General features: G+C 38.8%; 1 protein-coding gene across 1 annotated transcript; it reads right to left on the reverse strand.

Moving 5' to 3' along the window:
• Positions 1 to 8016: 8016 nt before the first annotated feature.
• LOC129237787 (protein hairy-like) lies at positions 8017 to 21563 on the reverse strand. The gene is made up of 2 exons (XM_054872720.1): positions 21110 to 21563; positions 8017 to 9145 (listed from the first exon to the last, which is right to left on the reverse strand). Exons 1-2 carry the CDS (start codon positions 21302 to 21304, stop codon positions 8354 to 8356), a joined length of 987 nt encoding a protein of 328 aa, XP_054728695.1. The 5' UTR covers positions 21305 to 21563; the 3' UTR covers positions 8017 to 8353.
• Positions 21564 to 25696: the final 4133 nt, after the last annotated feature.

Genomic DNA, 25696 nt, shown 5'->3' on the forward strand with positions numbered 1-25696 from the left:
AAAAAGCAAAACAAAAGATAATGGGTTACAACAAATTTCTCAAAATTAACCTATGACGTGGTAGGCGTAATCAATTAATAATATATAATTAAGCTAGCATTGTAACTCACTCTTATTTTTCCTTCTATTTACTTCGTACAAATATATGTAAATAAAAATTTATATAACCCTAGTAATCATTTTACCATTTTATTTCTTGTTTTCTTTTTCATATACATAGTATGTAATAAATTATGGGTTTAACGATATTTTGCAACATAATAAAGAATTTCACAGCTGATGAAGAAAACAAAATCTGTATAATTTTTAATCTTTTATTTATATAAATAACATTTGTCGGGAATTTTTATAGCATCCGTTTACCACCGCTAGCTTTTCGGCAGTTTTTCAATTTGGAGTTGCTTACATATCGCACCCTAAATACAAAAGGGTCACAACTCAAAATTTTCCACAACTGAGTTTTTTGCATAAATTAATTCAGAGTACACATTTCTAACTGCTACAAATATTTCGTTCACATAACTATCTTCTTTAACTGAAAAAATACAGTTATGTCTATTTTTATGTCAAGTGTGTTGCTTTCGCACGATCAACTAAAGAGAATTATTTTTAGTTGTGTTAATGGGCTCAAGAACAGCTGATTACTTTTATTACACATAAAGAGTTCTATTTTGAGTTCTGCCTCTTTAACTGTAAAAAGTGATAAATTTCGTGGTATATTATTTTGCATTGTGCCTCTTTAGTTGTAAAAAGTGAGTTCAATTAAGTTAGGAAACTTATAAAATTAAAACATTTTATCAGTTAAAAAGGCACAACTTAAGATAACACTGTGGAACAAATTCAGGTTAGCAAAAGTTAGGTCCATTCTGAGAGTGGCGGGTGAAAATAGAGGCGAAATTAGAAGACCCGTATCGCGGCGTTTGTTTATGTTAGTTCGAATTTTTTTTTAATCGGCCTTCGAAGTTTGCAGTCAAATGCCGATTTTCAGTATATTGTTTATATGGTTTTTTGGCTATAAATCGTCGACTAATTGATATTTTTTCAATCTGTAAAAGCCAAATTATTGCTAGAGACCTGTGCAATAATTACAATTTTTGAAAAAATTGATTTCGAAAATTTTTATGGTACTTATGAGGCAAAATGTTGGAAAAATTATTTTTTTTTCATGTTTTTTGAAAATATTTTCAACAAAACTAAGTCTTTTTTACATTTTGTGTGGTCTATAATATGCTTCTCAGTTTCTTAAATAAATGTAATTTGAAAAAAAATTGTCTTAGTCGACAATTTGCGCTTTAGGCATACAGTCATAATACAAAACTTGCGTTTTTTGAGCTTAATATTAATTTATTTCTCATTTTTTATTTACCAATTTTGTTCAGTGTTGGTTTTGAAGAAACATAGAAAAAGAAAATATAAAAATATGGAAAAAAATATAATTTTGAAATGTTAATAATGAAAAGTTTTAAGTAGAAAAATAAAATAAATTAAATTAATAATTTGGCCAGCTGCCGTTTAGCAGGCGGCTGTGGATCAACATCACTGCTCTCTCTAATGTCTTGGTCATCGTCATCATCATCAGAGAGATCGATTATTTCGTCCAACAGATATTCTGGATTTTCATCTGTGTCTTCCCCTTCTTCCTCTGTTTCCTCGTCTTCCTCTTCTTCAAAGGTGTTTTTATACCACCAACAAATTTCAGCGAGTATCGCATCTGGAGATTTCTTTCCTCTGTACCTGAAACGAAAATAGTTTTCAATCGTTAACATGTTTAAATTGTGCACTCTGACCAAGATATTAGAAAAATCTAGGAATTCAAAATATGCACACTCTATAGTTACCTTATTTCAAATGGAAGCGCAGTTTGGTGATGACGTTCGCCTTGCTCATCAGATTCAGTTGGCAACTGTTGAGCGAGTTTTTCAAGATGCTGATGCAAGAGATGAATTTTGTATGACATATTAACCCCAATTTCAGCGAAAGCTGCCAACATGTTTGCAACAGATTGCCTGTAGTTTTCTTCACGTTCTTTACCCAAAAGTCCTTTGATGACTGCTTTCAATGCGAGCCATCCATTTAATTCTCGGTCTGTCAGAACTTGCTCAAAATCTTGACGACTCATTAGTTTCCGTATGTCGGGACCATTAACAACCCCTTCCTGAATTTTGGCCTTACTTAGTCTTGGGAAAATATCTTTCAAGCGGTTGAATACTGCTGGTCTTTTTGCGATACATTTCAAAAAATTTTTAGCAATGCCAAGTTTAATGTGGAGCAACGGCAACAAAATTTTCATTTCAGGAACAAGACTTTCGTGTAGCCTATTGTCATTAGGCCATTTTCGCCCAATTCGACTACTCCAGTTATGTTGTTTGTACTGGTTTCTTCCTTTAATACCTTCTCCGTATCGTGAATCCCAATCGCACAAAAAACACGGATATTTTGGACGGCCAGATGCTGTTAAGCCTGTAATCAAGGAAACTACTTTGAGGTCGCAGCAAATGCGCCATTGGTGTTCGTTATATTCGACTACTTCCAGAATGTCTTTCAATTTATCGAAAGTTTCACTAGTGTCAGTGCTATACGCAATCGGAACAGAAGGCATTCTATTTGTCTTGTGCAAAAGCACAACTTTTAAGCTGATTAGTGAACTATCGATAAAGAGACGCCAATCATCTTTTTTATAGGTTAACCCTATCGCCTCCATTAACTTTTCAATATCGTTGCAATAAGCGAAATTTTTTGCATCATTGACATTGAAGAACTTTTGTAACTCTTTTTGGCGTTTTCGATATGCTGTTACTTTTGTACCTTTCGTCAGTAAATTATTTCCTTTCAAAAATGACGCCAGTCGTTCTGATTTTTTCTGAGTCAAACACAAATTTGAAGATCAGTACTTCGGTATGTTGGTACTGGAACGAATTCTGAGTGCGGTAATGGTAACTGGACACTTGACACTGCTACATAAGTTTTATTCTTTGTTTTCCTTCTATTCAAAGTTTTATTGTAGTTGGTACATCCATAGCAATTTTCTTCTTGATGTGGGCTATTATCTGACCAAATCATTGGTACACCAAAAGGCATAGCCTTCTTCTTTTCACTTTTCCATTGCATAAGAATTGAATAGCAATTAAAGCAAACTTTTTTAGGGGCATAGTTTACGTCATTGATAAACTCTTGCGAGAAATATTGTCTATAGATTTCCAAAAAAGAATCAGTCACATTGCCGCATTTTTCATCGCTTACTATGAAACGTCCACAAATATTACAAAAATGGTTCATTTTACATGTTGGTTCCGACATTTTTAATACAATATATATTATAGAATGTTTTTTTTTGTTAATTTTATGAAACTGATACACTTAACTTAAATCACTCAATAAATGAAATAGGTTCCAAAAGAATGAATAGCAAATTTTATCACGACCGAGCGAAAATTAAAAGACATCAGCTTCGGCTGAGTTTCGAGTCTTAACTGAATCTTTATTTTTAAAATTAGTTCGCATGCAACACAAATGTTTACAAATATTATTTTAATAGCTATTGATTGTTCCTGGAAATTCCCTTTCTTAATTGTATTCTGGGAATTTCCTTTTCCTTAATTATTTTTGGAACATGCATTCTTCTCGGAAAATCCCTTTTTTAATCCATACTTAGCATTTCCTTTTCTTTAATTGTTTTTGGAATGTTCCTAATTCTTGAAACATCCCTTTTTAACTACTTCTACCGAAATCGATATTTATTTAATGGTTTCGGGAATTTTTAATTACTATGTGTTTACTAGGAATTTTGGGTTTTTTTACATTAGTTTTATGTAATGAATGTGTGTATATCGCACAAATTTTCGACTGATACTATATTTTTTTCCATGATATTTATGTCATGGATTGAAAACTATATTTTAGATAAGAAAAAAAGCGAAAAAAATGAGTTGCTTGCCAGATATTAAGAAATAATAAGGAAAACGTTAATTTTTCGAACATTTTGTGACTTTCGTCAAAGTAGCTGCCAAAATATTTAATCCCGTAATTTTCTTTTCAAATTACATTTATTTAAGAAACTGAGAAGCATATTATAGACCACACAAAATGTAAAAAAGACTTAGTTTTGTTGAAAATATTTTCAAAAAACATGAAAAAAAAAATAATTTTTCCAACATTTTGCCTCATAAGTACCATAAAAATTTTCGAAATCAATTTTTTCAAAAATTGTAATTATTGCACAGGTCTCTAGCAATAATTTGGCTTTTACAGATTGAAAAAATATCAATTAGTCGACGAGTTATAGCCAAAAAACCATATAAACAATATACTGAAAATCGGCATTTGACTGCAAACTTCGAAGGCCGATTAAAAAAAAATTCGAACTAACATAAACAAACGCCGCGATACGGGTCTTCTAATTTCGCCTCTATTTTCACCCGCCACTCTCAGCATGGACCTAACTTTTGCTAACCTGAATTTGTTCCACAGTGTAATATTACTAGTTAATAGAAAAAATTTCAGTTAAAGAGTCATAAATCAAAATTTTGTTTTATTTTCGCAAACATAATATAAAATTGAAAAAAATATAGTAGAACCTTCTTCAATGTTGTATATTTTCATGATGGAACAATATTTTCTTTAAATATTACAATAATTTTTACATAAAACGTTTTTCGTCTCTCCTGAAAATCTTAGTATTTTGAGTTGTGACCCTTTTGTATTTAGGGTGCGATATATTTACATGCACATCACACCAACGCAGACCCACAAATGTTGATGATGATGATTCACATGTAAAATTTCTGTCTGCAAGATTGCAAGATATTAATAATATTCAAAATGTACTTTTACACTTATGTCTCCACAAATTTCGTTTTATCTGCTCTGCATTTTCATTTAATAACAAAATCGAACACTTTGTTATTATGAAAAAAGTTGTTTGCGTTTATTTAATATACTATTCACAATCCAATTCGTCTTGGAAATAATTATTTTGACACTTGTGTCAAAAAAGCAAGAACAAAATACATATAACTTTTTGTTTTTCAGAGCGTAGGAATACGTGTGTTGAGTGCACTGCTCGCACGAGTAAGTTTTGCCGACCTTTGATCTACAGTTTAATCGCTCAAAGTGCTTGAGCACGAGTGCTTTAATAAAATCAAAAATAGCTAAAAAATTTGTTTAGTTACCTATTACATTTTTCTATTCGAGCTTGAAAACTTAGCGGCTGGCCTGTTTTCACCAACGTGTAGAACTTAACTAAAACTGTTAGATAATTTCAGAATTAGTAGCAATATATAGTATGCTATATCGTATGCTGTTTTCTACAGTTAAATTCATAAGCCGGTTGAGAGATCCAGCCATACGGTAAGCGAATAAAATTATAAGTAATCACCGCGCCTTACCTTTTAGCATTGCATACTTACAGGCGAGTAAAGTAATAACAGCGGAGAATGTTAATGGAATGAGAAGGCGCAAATGTTAAATGAGCTTCTTTCGAGTACTAATTTCAGAGAATGTTAATGTTAATGTTAATTATTGATTGATTGATTCAATTTGAGATGAAAATTCACAAGCGATTGTTGAAACACCACTCCATCCATAAAATGTCACCGTTTCATGTGCTTACTGACCCTGTGGACCGATAGAACCACCGTGTACTGCGTTCGTGCGATTTTACTCTTTTAGCCAATTTTTTCCGTAGGAAACCAGAAACCAACATGCAGCCTCAGTGAAGTGTTTGAGAGAAACATTCTGCGGAAGATTTTTGGACCTTTGCACGTTGGTGACGGTGAACAACGTAGGCGGTGAATAAAGATTCAGCAGCTTCGTTAGTTGGGTCAGGTCGCCCGAATGAAAATTAACACACCGACTCTAAAAGTATTCGATGTGAAACCAGCTGGTGCTAGCAGAGGAAGAGGAAAACCTCCTCGACGTTGGAAAGATCTGGTGGAGAAGAACTTGGTTTTAGCTGTGTTTCCAACTGGCGCCGGTTAGCACAAGAAAGAATTGACTGACGCGCTTTGTTAAAATTGGCCAAAATTGCGTAAACGGTTATGGCACCAATGAAAAAGAAGAAGGTGTTTTTTTTTATTTTCAATTGAGAATGTCATTTAAAGGTTAAATTTCAAGGGCCGATGTTGAATGTGAACCACACCTAAACGTCAAGCTTTTTCCGCATTTCATTTGATATTTTTCAATCTCAGACTAACTCAATTTCAACCATGGAAAGATACACAATCGAGCAACGCGTTAAAGTTATTCAGGCTTATTATGAAAGCGGGTGTTCAAATAAAAATGCATATCGCGCACTTTGTGATTTTTTCGGTCAGTTAAAGCGTCCAAATGTGCGTACAATCGGAAAAATTGTGCAAAAGTTTGAGCAAACCGGGTCTGTAGGAGATGTGAAAACACGAGTGCACGCTCGTACAGCTCATACTGCCGAAAATATTGTTGCTGTTCGCGATAGTGTGGTTGAAGAGCCGTCCTCCTCAACTCGTCGTCGTGCCCAACAATTGCACCTTCCACGCTCGTCGTTGATGAACATTATGCATAAAGACTTGCATTTACACGCTTACAAGGTGCAATTGACTTAAGAACTAAAACCTCTTAACCATTTCAAGCGTCGTCAATGATCAGAATGGTGGCAGGAAATGGCAACAGTGAATGACCAGTTTTCGAAGAAAATCATCTTCAGTGATGAGGCACATTTTCACCTCAGTGGATTCGTCAACAAGCAAAATTGCCGCATTTGGGCGAATGATAATCTAAGAGTGATTGCCGAAAAACCAATGCACCCACAAGGTGTGACTGTTTGGTGCAGTTTATGGGCCGGCGGCATCATTCGGCCGTATTTTTTCCAAAATGAGGCCGGTCAGGCAGCTACTGTGAATAGTGTTCGCTATCGTGAGATGATAACGAACTTTTTATGGCCCGAATAGGAAGATATGGATGTGGGCGATATGTGTCAGGACGGTGCCACTTGTCACACAGCTAACGAAACAATGACTCTTTTGCGCGAAAAATTTGATGGCCGAATAATCTCACGTTGCGGCTATGTCAATTGGCTGTCAAGAGCATGTGATTTGACACCATTGGACTTTTTTCTTTGGCGTTATTTGAAAGAAAAGATGTACGTCGATAAGCCAGCAACAATTCAAAAGCTGAAGAATGAGATAATTCGGCACATTAACGGCATAGAACCTCAACTATGCCTCGACGTCATCGAAAATTTGGACCATCGGAAGGAGGTGTGCCGCCGAGGCCGTGGTGGCCATTTGGCCAATATTTTGTTCTATACGTAATTGGGCCATACCAATATTATCATAGTAAAGAAAAATTACAATAATTTTCTAAAAAAAATTGTATATTATTCAAAATCAACATCGGCCCTTAAAACTTAACCACCCTTTAGATAAGGAACTATTTGCATTTGGTGGTCTTTGGAGCTGTGCCGCCGAGGCCGCGGTGGCCAAATGGCCAATATTTTATTCTGTAGGTAATTTAGCCTTATCAGTATTATCATAATAAAGAGAAATGGAAATAAGTTCCTAAAAAAATTGTATTTCATTCAAAATCAATACCGGCCCTTGAAACTTAACCACCCTTTACATGTTAATTTATCAAGGAATACAAAAAAAATTGTTCAATTGGATTGGAGATTAAATTAAGAAAACTGTGATACACTATAAAGATATGTTTACATTTAAGGACAAAACGGCAGATGGCCCATTTCTCTATACCTCTTCCTCTTGCATAATTCGTTTATCGCCTTCTAGTCTTTTTTCGTCGTCTGCTGCGCTGGTAATTTTTGACTAATCGCAAGGTTAACTAAAAATGGTTTCCTCTTACGAAACGAACCTCCAATTATTTTAACAAGTTCTGTATTTGTCAATCACTCAGATATGTAAAATTGCGAGCGGGTAAATGGCAAACACAAAACCCACACACCAACATAATTTATATGGGCAGCAAAACTCATTACAGCAAAAGCAATTACGCAAGGTAAATATCAAATTTATTAAATATTTAGCTTCTATACATTAAAATCATTAAATTATTAACTCGAATTATTCGAATATTCACATAGAAATAAATAAAGCTTTTACCATGCAGTTGCACAACAGATTTGCATTTATGTACAAATATAGAAATTTTGCTGCTGTGGTCCTTCGAAATATACACACACATACGCAGATATACATACAGACAAACATGCGGGCATGCATGCTGCATTAAGCATAATTTTATTACGTTAAAAGGTAAAATTATCCACGTTTAAGGTCAGGCGACCAAATGATGAACGAACGAACGAACGAACGAGCGAACGAACGCATGGAATGTGCATTGTTGGTGTGCGCGCATATGGCTGGCATCACCAAGGTCGCCAAACAAGGCCATCGCCCGGTAGAAAACCACCATCGGCCCAATCAATGCCACCGCCGTCGCCCACGCCAACGCCATCCGCACGCTCCACCACGCTCAAGCCATTGCTGTGATTATTTAACGGTTTTCGGGCGTAGGGATGCATTCGCGTTTTGTCGGTGGCTGCTGCTCGCGCTGCCGCTTCCCAAATGCGTTCAAAGCTGGAAATTGCTGAAGCAGATATTTGCATTTGTTGGTGCCTGGCGTGCGACGTCGTGGCTGCCATTGCCACTGCTGCGGCAGGCGGTTGCGGTGCGGTTGTGTTTGGCGCTATTTTCGTTACTGCTGTGTCCGTGGGTATGTGGCGCAGTGCCGTACAGAATCTTTGGTAGTGCTCATTTATGTTATTGGCCACATTGAGCGCGCTAACTCCACTGCCAGCCGATGCCATTGCTGGTGGGGCTTGTGGTGTTTGTGGCTTAGCTGCTGCTGCTGCTGCTGAAGCTGTAGTAGTGCCATTGGCTGTTGCCGCCGCTGCAGCCACTGCTGCTGCCATATTTGGCACATAATTCGCAATATATTTGATTAGATCTCCGTTCACGTGTTTGTTTTGTTGATCGTATTTTTGTAGGAAATGCGATACCTCGACGGCGCAATGCTGAAAGCCGGCCCAGAACTTTTCCATGTTCATTGTGTCGCTGTGACGCACGAAAAGACCGTTGGTCTCGCGCAGGCGTTGCAGGTGGCGCACGGTCAACTCTAAAATATCGGCTTTCTCTAGTTTGGAGAGGTTTTCGCCATCCTGAAATGGATAAATGGATAGAGAAATTAGTGAAGGTGCATATAACGGGGTTTCCAAAATGCTATGTATATTTTGACATTTAGTGCCAGGTGTTAAAGTAAGAGGAAGCGATTTTTACAATTTCTATATTTTGACATCTATCGACAGTCGCAAATGTAACATCAAACGTTTTTTTATTTAATATTTTTATTTTTCTCGCTCGTTTTATTTGTCTGATATAAAGGGTGGTTAAGTTTCAAGGGCCGGTGTTGATTTTGAACAAAATACAATATTTTTTTTAAATTATTGTCATTTCTCTTTATTGTGATAATATTGGTATGGCTCAATTACGTATGGAATAAAATATCGGCCAAATGGTCGCCGCGGCCTCGGCGGCACACCTCCATCCGATGGTCCGAATTTTCGATGACGCTGAGGCATAATTGAGGTTCTATGCCGTTAAAGTGCCGAATTATCTCATCCTTTAGCTGTTGAATTGTTGCTGGCTTATCGACGTACACCTTTTCTTTCAAATAACTCCAAAGAAAGAAGTCCAACGGTGTCGTTGATATTTAGATGTGGTTCTCATTCAACATCGGCCCTTGAAATTTAACCACAAAGCGAAAACAATTTTAAACGCAATCTCGCATAGCGGCCTCGGTAGTCTAGCGGAAGTGCACTAGCCTGCCATCCCAGAAGTTGTTATGGGTTCGAATCCCACGTAAAGCACGGTCCTCGCACTTTTCCAAACTTTACCTACTCCTAAAAAAAATGATACTAACGTACAATATGAAACGGATGAAGAGGAACTTGCACGAGAGACGGATTGGATCCTAAAAAAAAGGCCAAGTAAGAAAAGGAAGGCTGAAGTATCACCTGAAATACAGGCTTCTAACTCAAAAGTTACTGCAAAAGCATCCTTTGAGCAAAAAGAGAAGAAAATCCCGCGACCTCCACCAATAATGATATCTGGAGAATGCGATTACCAACAAATTTTTAATATTGCGAAAAAGGAAATGAAAAAAGAGTTTCTTATTAAACTTCTAAACAATAATACTTACAAAATCAGTGCATCAGATCCTGATGACTATAGAAACCTGACAAAAATGCTGACCAATAAAAACTTATCTTGGTATACATACGAAAACAAGCAAGCCCGGCCGATTAAGGTGATGGTAAAGAACTTGCATCATACGAGTGATCCAGGAGAAATAATATCAAATCTTCAAAAACAAGGACTTAAAGCCATCAGCGCAGTCAATAAATTGAAATGGAAAACTAAAGAACCTTTAGATATGTTTCTCCTTACGTTTGATTCCAATGAAAACATTAAGAAAATACATGAAGTAAAAACTATCTTACACTCTGTTGTTACTATAGAAGCAGTGAGGCAATCAAAACTCATACCGCAATGCAAATCATGCCAGGCATATGGGCACACGCAAAACTACTGTGGCAAACAACCAAGGTGTGTCAAATGCGCAGGGAAGCATAAAACGATTGAATGCACAAAGCTTGAACAACAACAACCAAAATGCTGCAATTGTGGTGAGTCCCATCCTGCGAACTACAGGGGATGTGTTGTTGCCAAAGAACTACAAAAGATACGTGATCAACGAGCTGGCTCAAAAATAAAAAATAATATAAATAGTACTCAAGGCAAAAGTATAAATAAAAATATTATAGGTAGCTACCCAAATAACCTTATTAGCAAACCAATTTTGCAAAACAATACTACACCACTTAAAAGACCCACATTCTCACAGGTAGTAAAAGGAAACAATCACTCGGAAAACGCTAACATACTACAACAAATATTGGAAAAAATAACGACACAAAACGAGTATATGACTGCACTAGAAAAGAGATTGCAGAAGATCGAAAAAACACTACACCTAGTTGAATAAAAATGACTAAATTTTTAAAAATAATGCTATGGAATGCAAACGGCTTGTTTAAACATCAAAGCGAGCTGGAAATGATTTTAGAAACCGAAAAAATCGACATCTGCCTAATATCTGAGACGCACTTTACCAAACAGTCATATATCAAATTCAAAAACTACAATACATACCATTCAATTCACCCAAACAACGCCGCACGAGGAGGCGCTGCTATTATTATAAGAAACAATATAAAGCATTACGAAGAAGGCAGCATCTCTATACCTGAATTTCAAGCAATAACCATAACAGTGGAGAGTGATAGGAATTTATCAGTCACTGCAGTCTATAGTCCCCCAAAACATCAGATCAAATGCGACCAATACATAGAGCTAATTAATAGTCACGACAACCGATTTTTAATGGGCGGTGACTTCAATGCGAAGCACACACACTGGGGCTCGAGATTAACCACTACAAAAGGTAGAGAATTATGCAAAGCTCTTCAACAGACTGGATGTGTAACATTTTCTACTGGGACTCCAACATACTGGCCAACGGATTCACAAAAAATACCCGACCTAATCGATTTTTTCATTGCCAAAAAAATATCAGCTAATTATATCAGCATAGAAAGCGGGTTGGATATGAACTCGGATCATTCTCCAATTTTATTAACATTATATGAAAATGCGCTTATCAAGAAATTGCCATTTACGCTAACAAATAAATATACGGATTGGGAATATTTTAGGAACGTTTTAACCGCGGATAATCACAATGCAGAAATTACCAACACTTCCGATTTAGATGATGAAATATTAAGATTATCTAACCTTATACAACTGGCAGCCTGGAGTAGCACTTCGGAAAAAAAGTTTGTCACATCAGGTCATAAATATACCAAAGATATTAAAGATATGGTCGCAGAAAAACGCAAAATACGAAGACGATGGCAGCAAACAAGATCTCCCTCCGACAAAAAACGACTAAATAAAATTACGAAAGAAATTTCCAGGAAAATAAAAGAATTTAAAAACAGATCTCTGAGTACGTATCTAAAGAGCTTATCGAACGAACGCAGCACTGATTACTCGCTCTGGAAATGTACAAAAAACTTTTCACAGCCAGTAGCACAGTACCCACCAATCAAAAAAGAAGACAGTTCTTGGGCCAAAAGCAGTCAAGAAAAAGCTAATGTTTTTGCTGAGTACCTCGAGGGCATCTTTAAGCCATATGACACGTCGAGGATAGCCGGAATGCAGCCACTTACCTATGAAACGGATGCCGAAATTCCCCTTGTTACGGATTCCGAATTGCTTGGTGAAATAAATAAACTAAAATCAAAAAAAGCGCCTGGGTATGATCTTATTACTGCTGAAATTTTAAAACAACTTCCTCAATGCACGATATCTAGGTTTACTGAAATAATGAACGCCACATTCAAATTGCACCATATCTCAATATATTGGAAAACTGCTGAAATAATTATGTTTAATAAACCAGGGAAGCCAGCGCATGATGTCACATCTTATCGGCCTATCTCGCTCCTACCAATTATATCAAAACTGATGGAAAAGCTTTTAGCCAAACGTCTCAACATAATTATTAAGCAAAGAAATATAATACCAGTGCATCAATTTGGTTTTCGCACAAAACATTCTACCATCGATCAAGTGCACAGAATTACTCGCATCATTGAAAACGCCTTTGAGGAAAAAAAGGTGTGCTCTGCTGTCTTTCTCGACGTGTCTAAAGCCTTTGACAAAGTTTGCCACATTGGGCTCCTCAACAAAATAAATGCGCTTCTACCAATACAATATTTTAATGTTCTAAAATCGTACTTATCCGATCGTTTTTTCCGAATAAAATACGAAGACACATATTCCGAACTTAAGGAAATTAAAGCTGGCGTCCCACAGGGCAGCGTGCTGGGGCCCATTCTTTATATTCTTTTTACGTGTGATCTACCTATTGACATAAATTGCTCCACAGCAACTTTTGCTGACGACACAGCCATCTTATCGGTAGGAGAAACTCAGATTGACTCAATCAAAAACCTTCAAATTTATTTAAATAAAATCTCCGAGTGGACCATTAAATGGCGCATAAAACTAAACGAAACAAAATCGGTTCATTTAGACTTCACACAGAAGAAAATCAAATATCTGCCACTACATATAAACGGCGTACAAATCCCGCATCACAACACCGCCAAATACTTAGGTATGACACTAGATACCAAGCTTAGATGGAATGCTCACGTTAAAAAGAAAAGAGAAGAGTTAGATATCAGATTTAGAAATATGTACTGGCTTATGGGCAACCAATCAGCCTTATCCATATACAATAAAATTCTTTTATATAAGCAGGTGCTTAAACCAATTTGGACATATGGGATCCAGCTATGGGGCTGCTCAAGCTCAACCAACATAAAATCCATACAAAGATTCCAAAATAAGGTACTACGATGCGCTGTTAATGCACCTTGGTACGTCCGTAACGCCGATATCGAACGCGACCTTGGCATCGACTCAGTTGCCACTTCGATCAACATCAACGCTAAGTCTCATATGGAAAGACTACGCCACCATGTAAATAGCGAAGCCTCAGCCCTAATTGACCCCGTTAAATGGAAAGAAAGGCTGAAACGAAAAAAACCGCACCAACTCACGCAGTAGCCCATTTCCCTGCAAGCCTGATGCAGAGTATCTTTAAATTTAGTTGTATTGTACAAAATTAAATCCAAATTGTTCGTTAGTTTATAATTTATTAACTAGTTACAATGTAAATAATAATAAAAAAACAAAAAAAAAAAAAACTTTACCTACTTTCCTAGTTTCTATAAAAAAAAAACAAAAAAATAAAAAAAAAATTAATTCCTCAACCGCAACAACCTTATCCTTCCAATCCTTACTCCCGCCAAAAAAATTAGCGCATTACTTGCATTGTGATAGCTAAAACAAGCAAAAACCAAAGAAAAATACTTAGTTACACATTGCATCAGTAGTGCCAGCAAGAGGAAGCGGGCAATGGCGCTAATAGCGCAGACACACCAAATTTAGCGTAGTCCTCAACCATCTGTGTGATCCTTCCGACAGAAAAATTTGACACACAGATGACGCTCCAAGCAGTAAGAAGGCGTTGTTCCTAAGCAACAACGACAGGTGGGCATTCCCACTACTTAGGACTGGTAGCGGCAGGCTAATAGATTAACGAAACCAATGAAAGACTGAGTCTTGTCGAGGCTCTATGCTTCCGAGTGGAGTGAACAAGGAAAGAAAAAAAAACCACAAATCTTGCATAGGATATAATTCTATTAGTTTAACATATTTTTGTAAGCATAAAACTTTTGCATAAAACAATATTGCCTTTTATAGACCTACCTTGGTAGTGAGGCAAAATAAAGAAAAAAATATGGCTGTAATTTCCATTAAGAAAAAGATTCTGCGTAAGATTTTTGGAACTTTGCACGTTGGTAACCGCGAATATCGCAGACGATGGAATGATGAGCTGTATGAGCTTTTCAACGACTTAGACATAGTGAAGAAAATAAACATCCAGCGGCTTCGTTGGCTGGGTCATGTCGGTCGAATGGAAACAAACACTCCGGCTCTGAAAGTATTCGATGCGGTACCAGCTGGTGGTAGCAGCAGTGGCCTTCCTCCCCCTCTATGTTGGAAAGATGAGGTGGAGAAGGACTTGGCTTCATTGGTATGCCCAACTGGCACCGGTTAGCGGGAGAAAGAAACGACTGGCGCGCTTTGTTAAACTCGGCTCATATCGCGTAAGTGGTTATCGCGCCAATTAAGAAGAAGAAGAAGAATAGATAACAAGACATCGTGTGTATTAGAATTTCACGAGCAATATTTTTGTAGAATATTTTACCTAATTAACTCTCTTACTTCTCTTATTTTTCTCCATTTTCATTTTCTTGGCATAGTTTAAGAAAACTAAACTTAGAGATCATTAGAGGGTTAACACTTTTTTATATAATAATTTTGCTGAAAATTTCATCAACGTTCTTCTTAAAGAAAATCTCTTTGCAAAGAGTGGAAAAGTCTACCAAAAATTAAATAACGGCCAGTTTGTCTAAAAATATGCAACTTAGGTTCATGCTTTCTTTTATTCTCGTTTTCGTTGCGAAGAAATTAAATTTAAATTAAAAATAAATAAATAATCGGCCTCTTTATGCTGTTCCCCAAATGGAGGGTCCTACAGGTTTAAGCCGACTCCGTACGACACATTCTTTTTATGAGGAGCTTTTCCATGGCAGAAATATACTCGGAGGTTTGTCTTTTGCCTGCCGCGATGCGACCGAAGAAGTAAATGATTGCTAATTTTGTTAATATGGCAGCCATTTAAGAGCAAAATGGAAAGCACAGCTATGCTCGGTGCTATTTTTTACACTCTTCAAGCTACTTGAGACTCTATTGGACCCTCTATTCATACATATCTGTGGCAATTTCCGAACTAACACGCCAGGCCTAAAAAACTTCAGATCTGAGCACCCAAAAATTCTTAGAACTTTTCCCAGAAACGCACAGGGAGCTAAATTACGCTAGACGACAGTTCTGCTTTGAAAATAAGTTGTCCACAAGAATCCCAGAAAGATTTGAGTATGATAACTTGAAGCACCTTGACTTCGAATCAGCGGGTACCGTCGCTGATAGCTCAAGAACAAATAATAGGATCGGCGGTGGCATCTATATACTTAAAAGTACTGATGCTAAACCCAGCACTGCAGTATTTTTCAAGTTGAGCTAACAGCTGTAAAAGAATGTGCGCTGTGGGGAGGGTCTCGCCCGTTCACTATCTACTTTGGCACTGAAGCCGTCATTAAATTTCTACAATGCAATAATACGTCCAATTAACTTAGTAATTGGACATAGAAATGAGTTGTCTGGGCTCCTGAACACAGAAATATTCCTGTAAATTGCATCGCGGACGAGCTGATAAAGCAGGGAACTGAGCTTAAAACAGTAAGCTCTGTTTATGTAGTAAATGGGCATCCCAGACATCCCTTTATCCTCAAACAAGCCCTGAATCAGGAGGGCTTACATGACGCAGGCCAACAACAGATAAACCACGCAGCACATTTGTGGGGAATGAGACAGGTTTGATCTAGAATAAATGAAAACAGAAGCAATTCCATCATCTATCTCGACCGCCCTTCCATTAGTAAATCGTTTATTAGAGGTACGAAATGGTTGAGCACAACGAAGTGGTATCACAATGGTCATCCAAGCCTAAGCGAGCCCCCACGGAGCCTAATCTGATATTCCAGCCGATTCTGTCAGTTCTTCCAGGTTTGATACCTATTGGCGCCGTGGAAAATGAAGTGATGGAAAAAGTTATTTTGCTAAAGCAGTCGCTCCTTGGCACGGAAAGGCAAACGTCCAAGTGTACGTCTGTAATAAAAGCCATTCATTACTCGGAGTCGGTACAAAAATGTTGGACTCTCCATGTAACGGCAGTTCACAAAAAGATAATGGTATCAAATAGAAGTTCCATGGAGATCACAAGTAACTTTCTTAGCGAGCTAAAGTCAGATATTTGAACGAGTCGAATGGCACGCTGCTCAAGAGATCTTAGTTAGCATTCCCTACGGAAATCTGTGGGTTCTTTGATCTTCAATTGAGATAATTTATTTTTTTTAACTTCATTCGACAGGAAAGTTTTTTGAAAAAAATTGCCGTGATTTTTAAACTGCTCCAAAACCTATAAAGAAACGAGATGCTCATTTTCCTTCAAGTTAGTAGTTGTAAACCCTATAAACTGAGGCTTATAAGCAGGCTTTTCTCAGACTAGTGCGAAGTTATGTTACGTTACGGTGGCTGACATTTTATACGGAACTCAGAGAGATAGATAAAGGGTTTTCCAATAACAGGTGTTATCTATCGCTATTGAGAGATGATTAACGATTTTTTATGGCCGGAATTGGATGGTATTGATCTGGAAAACGTTTATTTTCAACAAGACGGCGCTACGTGCCACAAAAGCAACGAAACTATTGAGCTTTTACGGGAAAAGTTTCCGAACCGTGTTATCTCTCGAAGAGATGATCCCAATTGGTCACCGAGATCTTGTGATTTAACACCTTGTGACTTTTTTCCTTTGGGGCCACGTGAAAGAGAAGGTCTACGCCAACAGCCCAGGGTCGATTGAATACCTCAAAGAATAAATTCGTGAGGCTATCGAGGACATAGAGCAGCCCCTTTTGCAATTCGGTTATGGAAAATTTCATGAAAAGGATATTGTCCTGTTGGCGTGGTCGTGGTGATCATTTGCCTGATGTTATTTTCCACTATTAAGGGCATACCTTCCTCTTTATAATGAAATAAACATTCGATCATGTATATTAAAAAATAGCATTTTTCTTTGCATATCAAAATAACACCTCTGATTGGAAAACCTTTTACATACAATACATCATGGCCTACTGTGATGCCTCGTGAGTATTACCTAATTCCGTCGCTTTGAATCGTCGTGTAGCCTAATCAATGAATTTCGTTTAAGAAGCCTTGGAGATTTTGAGTGCCTATTCACTCCAAAACCCGCCAGGCATTCAAAGAAATACTCTCTAATATAGAGATTTGGTATTATTTCCAGAGCGGGGCTGTAGCAGAGATAGTGGTTGACGCTTCCCACCTTCTCGCCAACTTTCCTATGTCAATGAAATTTTGGATTTTAGATATTTCAGGCGAGCTCTTATTCTCGGGTCTATGCGCACACTTTCGGTGGTAGCAACAAAATGAAGAAGACCGCACGAACACAAGGGCAAACGGATTTTCTTATTAATCTGTGCTGCTTCAGCAATACTTCCGATTTGGAGGTACGATGCGGAATTCATACTGAAACGCTGTCAATTTCAAAATACCAAGTGAGCTAAAAAGTGACCAGCAAATAGCAGGTAAAGCCATATACATTGCGGCACCTTTTGGTATATAAATTTCTACATAAAGAGTGTTTTGCCAATATCTTTCGGGTGAAGAAAGTTGTGTCTCACGCCGTTCCAAAATGATAAGAAGAGAGGAAATTCAACAATTTTTTTATATGACTGAACCACTACGAAAGCGTTGCTTGCAATGATTAAATTCTGGTTTAAAAATACAAACGACAACACTAATTTAAAATGATCAATTCATAATTTTTAATATAATAATTCAATTTTTGTATCACTTAGCTCTAAAAAAATAGCTTTCAATTAGTGTAATGCCTCAGTTTTTTTATTTAAAGTTTTTATACAATTTTTGTTAAGTTCCAATTGTACGTGTAGTGGCGGCAAAATACAGATTTTTACTTAATACAAAGGTCTGATTTTGATATTTTTTTGGCCGACTATAATATTTGATCCGATATTTCTTAGCCAATATCGTTGTTGCAACATTTTTGCCTATAAAACAGCAACTGCTAAGGGGGTTTTCAAGTGCTATGACTCAAATTAAAAGTATAAGACATAGAAAACATTTCAAAATAGGATTTATAAAAATTTAAAATAGTTTTTGGCGGTCCAGGTAAAAGAAAATCTCTTAAGTTTTGTGAGTTCCCAAAAATGGAAACGGCGTTGTTCAATTGGTTTGCGGAATGAAGGGCCAAAAACTTACAACTCAGCTAGAGAAAGCCAAGTTATTATATGCCAAAATTCAAGAAAAGCCAGGGGGCTTCCACACTAACAACGGTTGAGTTGCAAACTTTGAAAAGAGGCATGGAATACGAAGGCTAAAAATTTACGGAGAAAATTTATCAAATAAGAGTGACTCCATCAACCCCCTGTTGGGGAAATTTAACAAATCAATGATGGATTTAAGTTTGACGAAACAGCAGACACACAATACCAATGAGTCTGGTTTATTTTGGCAGCTCGTGCCCGATAAAACTCGTGTGCGCTCAAAAGAAACCGCGGCTTCGGGACATAGGATCAGTAAGGAGAGAATAACGTTCCTTGCTTGTACAAATGCTGCTGGAAATTGTAAAGTAAACAAAAATAATTATAGGGAAATCGGCCAAACCGCGTTCATTAAAAAGTTTAACTAATATGACTGCGGCCTACAAAGGAATTAAACGTGTTTGGATGGCCTTAGTTTAATTTGAAGACTGGTTTCTTAGAACATTTCTTCCAGAGGTATGTTAATTATTTCGCAAAACAAAGAATCCTGTTTTCATCAGAAATTGCTTAAATGAACCAGTAAAAGAGTTTCGTGTGCAAAATCTTCCGGAAAAACCCCTTCTTCTTATTGATAATGCACCATGTCATCCCAAAGAAGGCGAGTTAAAGAGCTATGGCGGCCAAATATCGGTAATGTGTTTTACTATACAGCTGTAATACAGTCCGTGGACCGAAACGTTATAAGGCTTACTAAATTGAGCTACAAAAAATTCCTCTTAAGTCACAGCGTTGCTTGTGGAGTTGAGTTACTGCGAACCTGAAAAAGGCAATATGCTGTATACGATCTGGATCCTTGTGACTTTCTTGTTCCCTAACATGAAGAAATGGCTCGCGAGAAAAAAATTGAGTAGGCAAAAATCAACATTTTCGACACCTGCATTTCTTAGCTTTTCATCGAGGTCAGAAAGCTGCCGAAGCAGCTCGGGACATTTGTTACTTGTATGGAGAAGGTGTCAAAGGCGAATCTGCAGCACGGAAATAGTTTGTAAAATTCAAAAATGGCGACGTCGATGTCACGTTCAGCAGCGGAAGGCCTTCTGAATTCGATAAAGAACGTCTCAAAGCACTTTTGATGGAGAACGGCCGGCAAACCAGTCGTGAATTGGCGGAAAAACTGAACTGTGATCATAAAACGATTCTCGATCACTTTCATTCAATGGAATTTACTGAAAAATTGGGAGCCTGGTTGCCTCACGAGCCCAACGAAAAAAAACAAAGAAAGTCGCCTTCAAATTGCTACTCAGCATCTCGTCCGCAATAGAGCAACACGCGGCCATAAACAGCGCGTTTTGTACCGAATCGTCAAGGGAGATGAAAAAAATTATGCCTATACATCAATGTGAAGCAAAGAAAAGAGTGGGTGGCTCCAGAAGATACGCCAAAGCCAAGAGTGAAGCTGGATCTTGAAGCAAAGAAGATCCTGATATGTGTTTGGTGAGACTGGAAGGGCATGGTACACTGGAAAATGCTCGAAAAGAATGTCACGGTCAACAAGGAGATCTACATTGCCTAGCTACACTGCGTGAATGGGGCTATTCGACTGAAAAGACCTGATCGACATGGTCAAAACAGCCAACACCAGGCTGCACAAGTCGTCAAAGTCTTCAAAACCGCACTCCAAGAACTCGAATGGAAGGTGCTTCAGCATCCACATCTTGCACTGATCGCTTAAAAACTTTTCCGCTCCCTGTCAAACCATACGAAGGGCGTTACCTTCAATAACAAAGAGGTTCTTAAAAACTGGCTTAACAACTTCTTTGACACCAGACCAGGCGATTTTTGGCGAACGGCATCAACAAACTAGTCGTGAGGTGGGAAGAAGTTGTAACCAGCAATGGCGAATATATAATTGATTAATTTATTGTAGCCAAATGGATTGGTGCGTGACTACAATTCAGAATTAAGAGAGAACGCAGGCTCGAGTCTCGGTGAAAAACTAAAATGAAGAAAAAAAATGTTTTCTCATGGCGGTCGTCAGGCAATGGGAAACCTCCGAGTGTATTTCTGCCATGAAAAAAGCTCCTCATAAAAATATATTATATCTGTTGTTCGGAATCGGCTTGAACCTGTAGGTCCCTCCATTTGTGGAACAACATCAAGACGCACACCACAAATAAAAAGAGGAGGTCGGCCAAACACCCAAAACGGGTATAGGTGCCAATTATATATATATATAACTTATTGATGTAATTATTGTTTTTTGTTTAAATAAAAGTCTTCAGTAAAAACGCTATGAACGTATGCCTAAACTAATATTTTAATTTGTATAGAAAAAGTCCTCAATACTTGCGACCTCCTCGAAACTTGCACCGAGCCCGGTTTTTATTGTGTACGTGCAAAAATCAAATTTCTACTGTACATCTTTTTGTTGCGCTTTCCATTCTAAAACTTATCATACAAACTATCAAAAATCTACCAACCATACAAACTTACCGCCTGCAAAGTGCTGGTCATTAAATCCTTCAACTCGTCTAGACATTTATTGATGCGCGCCCGCCGCTTGCGCTCTAGCATCGGCTTCATTATCTTGCGGTATTGATAAGTGCGTGAGACTGGCTCCAGCGGCAAGCCGTGTACCATGAAATGATGTGGATGATGATTTGGCGCCATTTTCGTGGGATAACTCATGCATGTAAACACTTTTGATTGATAATTTATGGAAACAAGTTTCAATTTCAATGATTTCACAAACCACTTAAGGTAGCAGTTTTCAAGTATAATCCGTATTTTTTCTAGAACAAACTATAAATTTCACGCGTGTTTCTTTTTTCCTTAAGTTTTTGTTCTTTATTTTCACAAACTGTTTAGCACATTTTTGTAACGCGCTGCCTTAACCCGCTTATGTTACTACTAACCATCCACTCGATCCTTGCAACGAACTTAACTGGCGCACTTTACCAACGAAAATGATCGTGAGCGCGCGATAAGTTGACTTTTTATTGGAGCACAGCATACGAATGCACTCTCGCAATCAATTACTCTCGCATGCACACTCGCTCCCCATTCGCTGACAACAGACTTGGTGGATACGGCTGTCTAGTGCGACGACCAATCGTCGCGTGCGCCACTTGGTGACGACAGCGCAACACGACGCCCCAAACAGCTCGTGCACGCTATCAACGTGGTCGTGTGACGCTGCTGATCGGCATCGGCATTGATCAGCCATCGTTGAAGAATGGTTGCGGAAGACAGTAGCCAGCGAGTGCAGTTGGAGCAATTGAAGGCACGAGCGCAGACGTTGACGTTGACGCTGGCGCTCAGTTCTCGCTCTCTCTGCTACTCTCCCACGGTAGCTGGTAGCTGGTTGACCAATAACCCGTTTTCTGCCACATCCCCACTGTTTTGGTGGGGATTAGTCAAGCGCGTAGAGATGAGCGCAGAAAGCAGATAAAATTTCATGAATGAAATTCCTTTGCTCCACAATCAGTCAGCATACACACACACACACACTTGCGTGCTTTCAAGTGTAGTGTCTATAATTGCACACCAGATGAATGAATAGCGCACACAAACAACATAACACAGTGGCAAGCGCGGCGGTAGCGTAGCGTGGTAAAGTCGCACGTTTTTATTAGTGGCGTCAAAGTGACGAAGTGCCTGCCTCGGTGCTATTGCGCGAGTGTGGCAAGCGGCACTCGTGGGACTTAGTTGACTCAGCAATGCGTTGCATGCCTTCATGTGAATCTTGATCTGTATGTTTACATTTCTACATATTTATTTGTGTGTTCGCACATCATTGTTGTTGTTCTTGATGTATATTTTCCAACTGACGTTGGTTGTTTATGTTTCGATTTAATTCCTTTCTGCTCTGCGCCTGTTTTTCTCTCGAACTTCTATCTGTCGCGCTACTGTGGCTTTTTATTGTCGTAGTTTTCTGTGAAAGCCAAGTAAAAAAGTACACAAAAAGAATGGCAAGAACAGCTAATAAAAATGCTGAATTGCGTATGCGTTAATCTGGTTATGAGTGCTACTTAGTTGTTTTTGTTTATTTAATAAAAAAAATACAGTTTACTATTCAACATTAGCACACAGCTTTGTTACAGTGTTTTTGTTCTTTTTTTTAAGATTCAGTGCTACCTTTTTTCTTCGAGGCTCTTTTCGAAGTTCTCGGTACTTATTAAAGCCAATCCTATACTTTTGTTGTTGTTGTATTGACGAAAAATATCCATCAAAAATTATTGCTGAATTGTGGGAAGCGACTATCCTTGGCTGAATATTCAATTGAGTTGCACCGGTAACATCTCATATTTGCAAGGTTTGCTGTTGTTGTTGTTGTTGTAGCAGTAACTTTGCCCTGTCAGTGTAGTGTAATCACCGGTCGTCTTCATCTAGCTCATCTAACGATAGGCCCAGGAAACTAGCTGTTTCGACAGGTTGGGTCCAGAGCCAGAGAGGTGTTAAATGAGTGGGTTTGATGGGGCATGTGAAAAGGTGGTTAGTGTCGTGTGGGGTGCCTTCACATACCGGACATATCTTTAGCATGTCGGAGTCAATTCTGGATAAGTAGGAGTTTAACCTGCTACAGTATCCAGAACGCAGTAATGCCAAAGTTACGCGGGACTCTTGGGAAATTTGGAGCTCTTCGTCTGCGATTTGTGGCGGTTGCACTCCGATTACGGCACTCGAGAGTCGCGAGCTTAAGAAGGTGGTAAGGGTCTCCCGATGAATGTCGTTGATTGTCTGTCTGTACACTGTCTGATCCAGTAGCTGTCAGTCTGTTTTGTCCTGGATCTCGTACGCGTAATAGAGGAAGGGCTCCTGACTCGCCTGGGAGGTGGCTCAGGCTCAAGCAGGTGTCTGCATGGGTGAAACCTGCGGTAACACCCTAGCAGGAACTGCTTGCTGCGCAGTTTGTTATGCTCCTTTACAGGTAGCATATTGGCCTTGTCGTATAGGTGTTGCATCGGGAACATCAGAAGACGTCCTGTCGTGGACCTTCTGGCAGTGTTTTGGCAGGTCTGTAGCTTCGTCCACTGCGTATCACTGGTTCCAGGCGACCAGACAGGCACAGCATAGTTTAGAACCTGTCACCCTATTCCCTTGAAAGTCCACAGCAATATCTCTTTGTCTTTGCCCCAAGTGCTGCCGGCAAGCGCAACAAGGTCCTCGATTTTGTACTTTAGTTGCACTAGCGGTTGTATGCGCTGGGAAGGAGAGCAAGCTGTCAGAGGTAGCTCCCAATTTTCTGGGGAGCCGATTCTACGTTACCGGGTTTTTCCCGGCCAAGGGCGGCCGCTCCAGTAAACTAGCCCTGTCTAGTGCACCGTATCCCAGCCCAGCAAGGTTTGCTCATTAACTTTGGTGAAAAAGAAAATTATGAGGGGAACTTCGACTGCCACGTCACAGGGGATGCCGAATTCTGCAAATTCAATTAACATACATTCACACACTCGTCAAATCAGTCATTCAATGGCAGCAAAGTGACATTGTCGTGTTTTTTTCAATTCGTTCGTATATCACCAACACCATCTCAAGAGAACCCCAAACCTCTCATTTCGCGATAAAACCGTCTCGATGGCTCTCTATCTAGCTAGCTCATCTGCCGAAGCGCTTCCCGCTATGCCACTGTGACCGCGAATCCAAAAAAGGCTAATGTCAAAGTATTCGGATGCAGTCCACGAAGAGAGATCAAGTACTCCCCGACTAGTTTCGGGCACACCAACAACGAGCCCAAAGCACTAATTACCGCTTAACTGTCGGAGTAAACGTTTACCACCCTTACAGGACTTACAGATGTAAGATTGGTTGCTTATTTGCAGCTACCTCCGCTTGAAAAATACTGCAGCCTAAATTTGAACTTGTTGCGGAGCTTCTCACAGAATACTCCTGCAAAATCCTATCTCCAAATTTTGCACCCCGCCCACTCCTCTCTTGCGGGCATTGAAAGAAAACAGTATCGCTCTGACCCAGCAAGGATGTACTTAAATCAAGCCCCACGGATATGAACTCTAAGTTTCTAAGGAAACTATACTGTCCGTAGCATAAAGTCTACCTCGATCTAATTGCGGCAAGTGCAGCAACAATTTTCCCTACGAGTACCACATTCAGCATTGCTTTAAGCACTAGAGTAAGAGTGGTCTGAAGCGTCCCACTGATTCCAATGAGGACAGACAGACCCTTGGACTCTTTCCACCTTCCTAACTGATGTTCCAAATTTAAGTAGGAAATTTTGGTTCTTCAAGGCAGCAAAAGTTAAAGCGCCGCAGAGGAAAAGTTCCAACATTGTTTTAAGAAATGGAAGATTCGCGTGTACAGAATCAGAGTATAATTCTTTATTCAGAGTCCTGCAGCCCAGTAAAAAATGTGTGAAAATAGTACAAAATTAAGAATCAATTTACTTTTGCTCCTTATGACCACCTTTTGCCTTGTCTATGGCCTTGAGATGGTCCAGGAACGAATCGCAAGCTGCCCGAATGTGACTTGAAGGTATTTTGGCCAACTCGCCAACAATGAATTTTTCAGCACCTCGAGAATGGTGGATCTTTTAGTTCAGACGTTGATCTCCAAAATGGTCCAAAGAGAATAATACATCGGATTCGCGTCTGGTGAATTCGAGAGGCATTGAAGTTCGGAACATCGACTTTTAGCCATTCTTGGTTCACTCGAGCTTTCTGAGACGGTGCCGAGTCCTGTTGAAACATACATGGTCTGCCACGGAAATATTTGTCTGCCCACAGCCTCAAAGCAACCTCCAAAATACTTTCCCGATAACATTTCGCATTTACCGCATTAATCCCTATCGGCCAAGCGAAGCTATTCCTTCGTCCTCTAAAGTCTGATTTGTTGTTGCTTTGGGGTGAGATCATGCGCCTTTTGGATCTTGTAAGGCTTGACTTTGAGATAATTTTTCAGTATACGGCGGATGCTACGGTCAGATGTTTTCTGTTCTTTCGCCATTTGATTCGCTCAAGTCATTTCTTCACTTTTTGAACCATTTCACAGTTACTTCGATAACCAAGCGACAATTAAGGCCCTGGGCTGGTTAGAGAATGCCTGATTTCACTTTCGATTGCAACCGAA

This window comes from Anastrepha obliqua, chromosome 2 (genome assembly GCF_027943255.1).
Source record: "Anastrepha obliqua isolate idAnaObli1 chromosome 2, idAnaObli1_1.0, whole genome shotgun sequence".
Lineage (NCBI taxonomy): Eukaryota > Metazoa > Arthropoda > Insecta > Diptera > Tephritidae > Anastrepha > Anastrepha obliqua.

Excerpts from the sequence above, each read along its gene's own strand:
- LOC129237787 (XM_054872720.1), bottom strand. The coding sequence starts at position 21,304 with ATGAGTTATCCCACGAAAATGGCGCCAAATCATCATCCACATCATTTC. Across the intron at positions 9,146-21,109 it reads TGACCAGCACTTTGCAGGCG|GATGGCGAAAACCTCTCCAA; the intron begins GTAAGTTTGTAT and ends TATCCATTTCAG.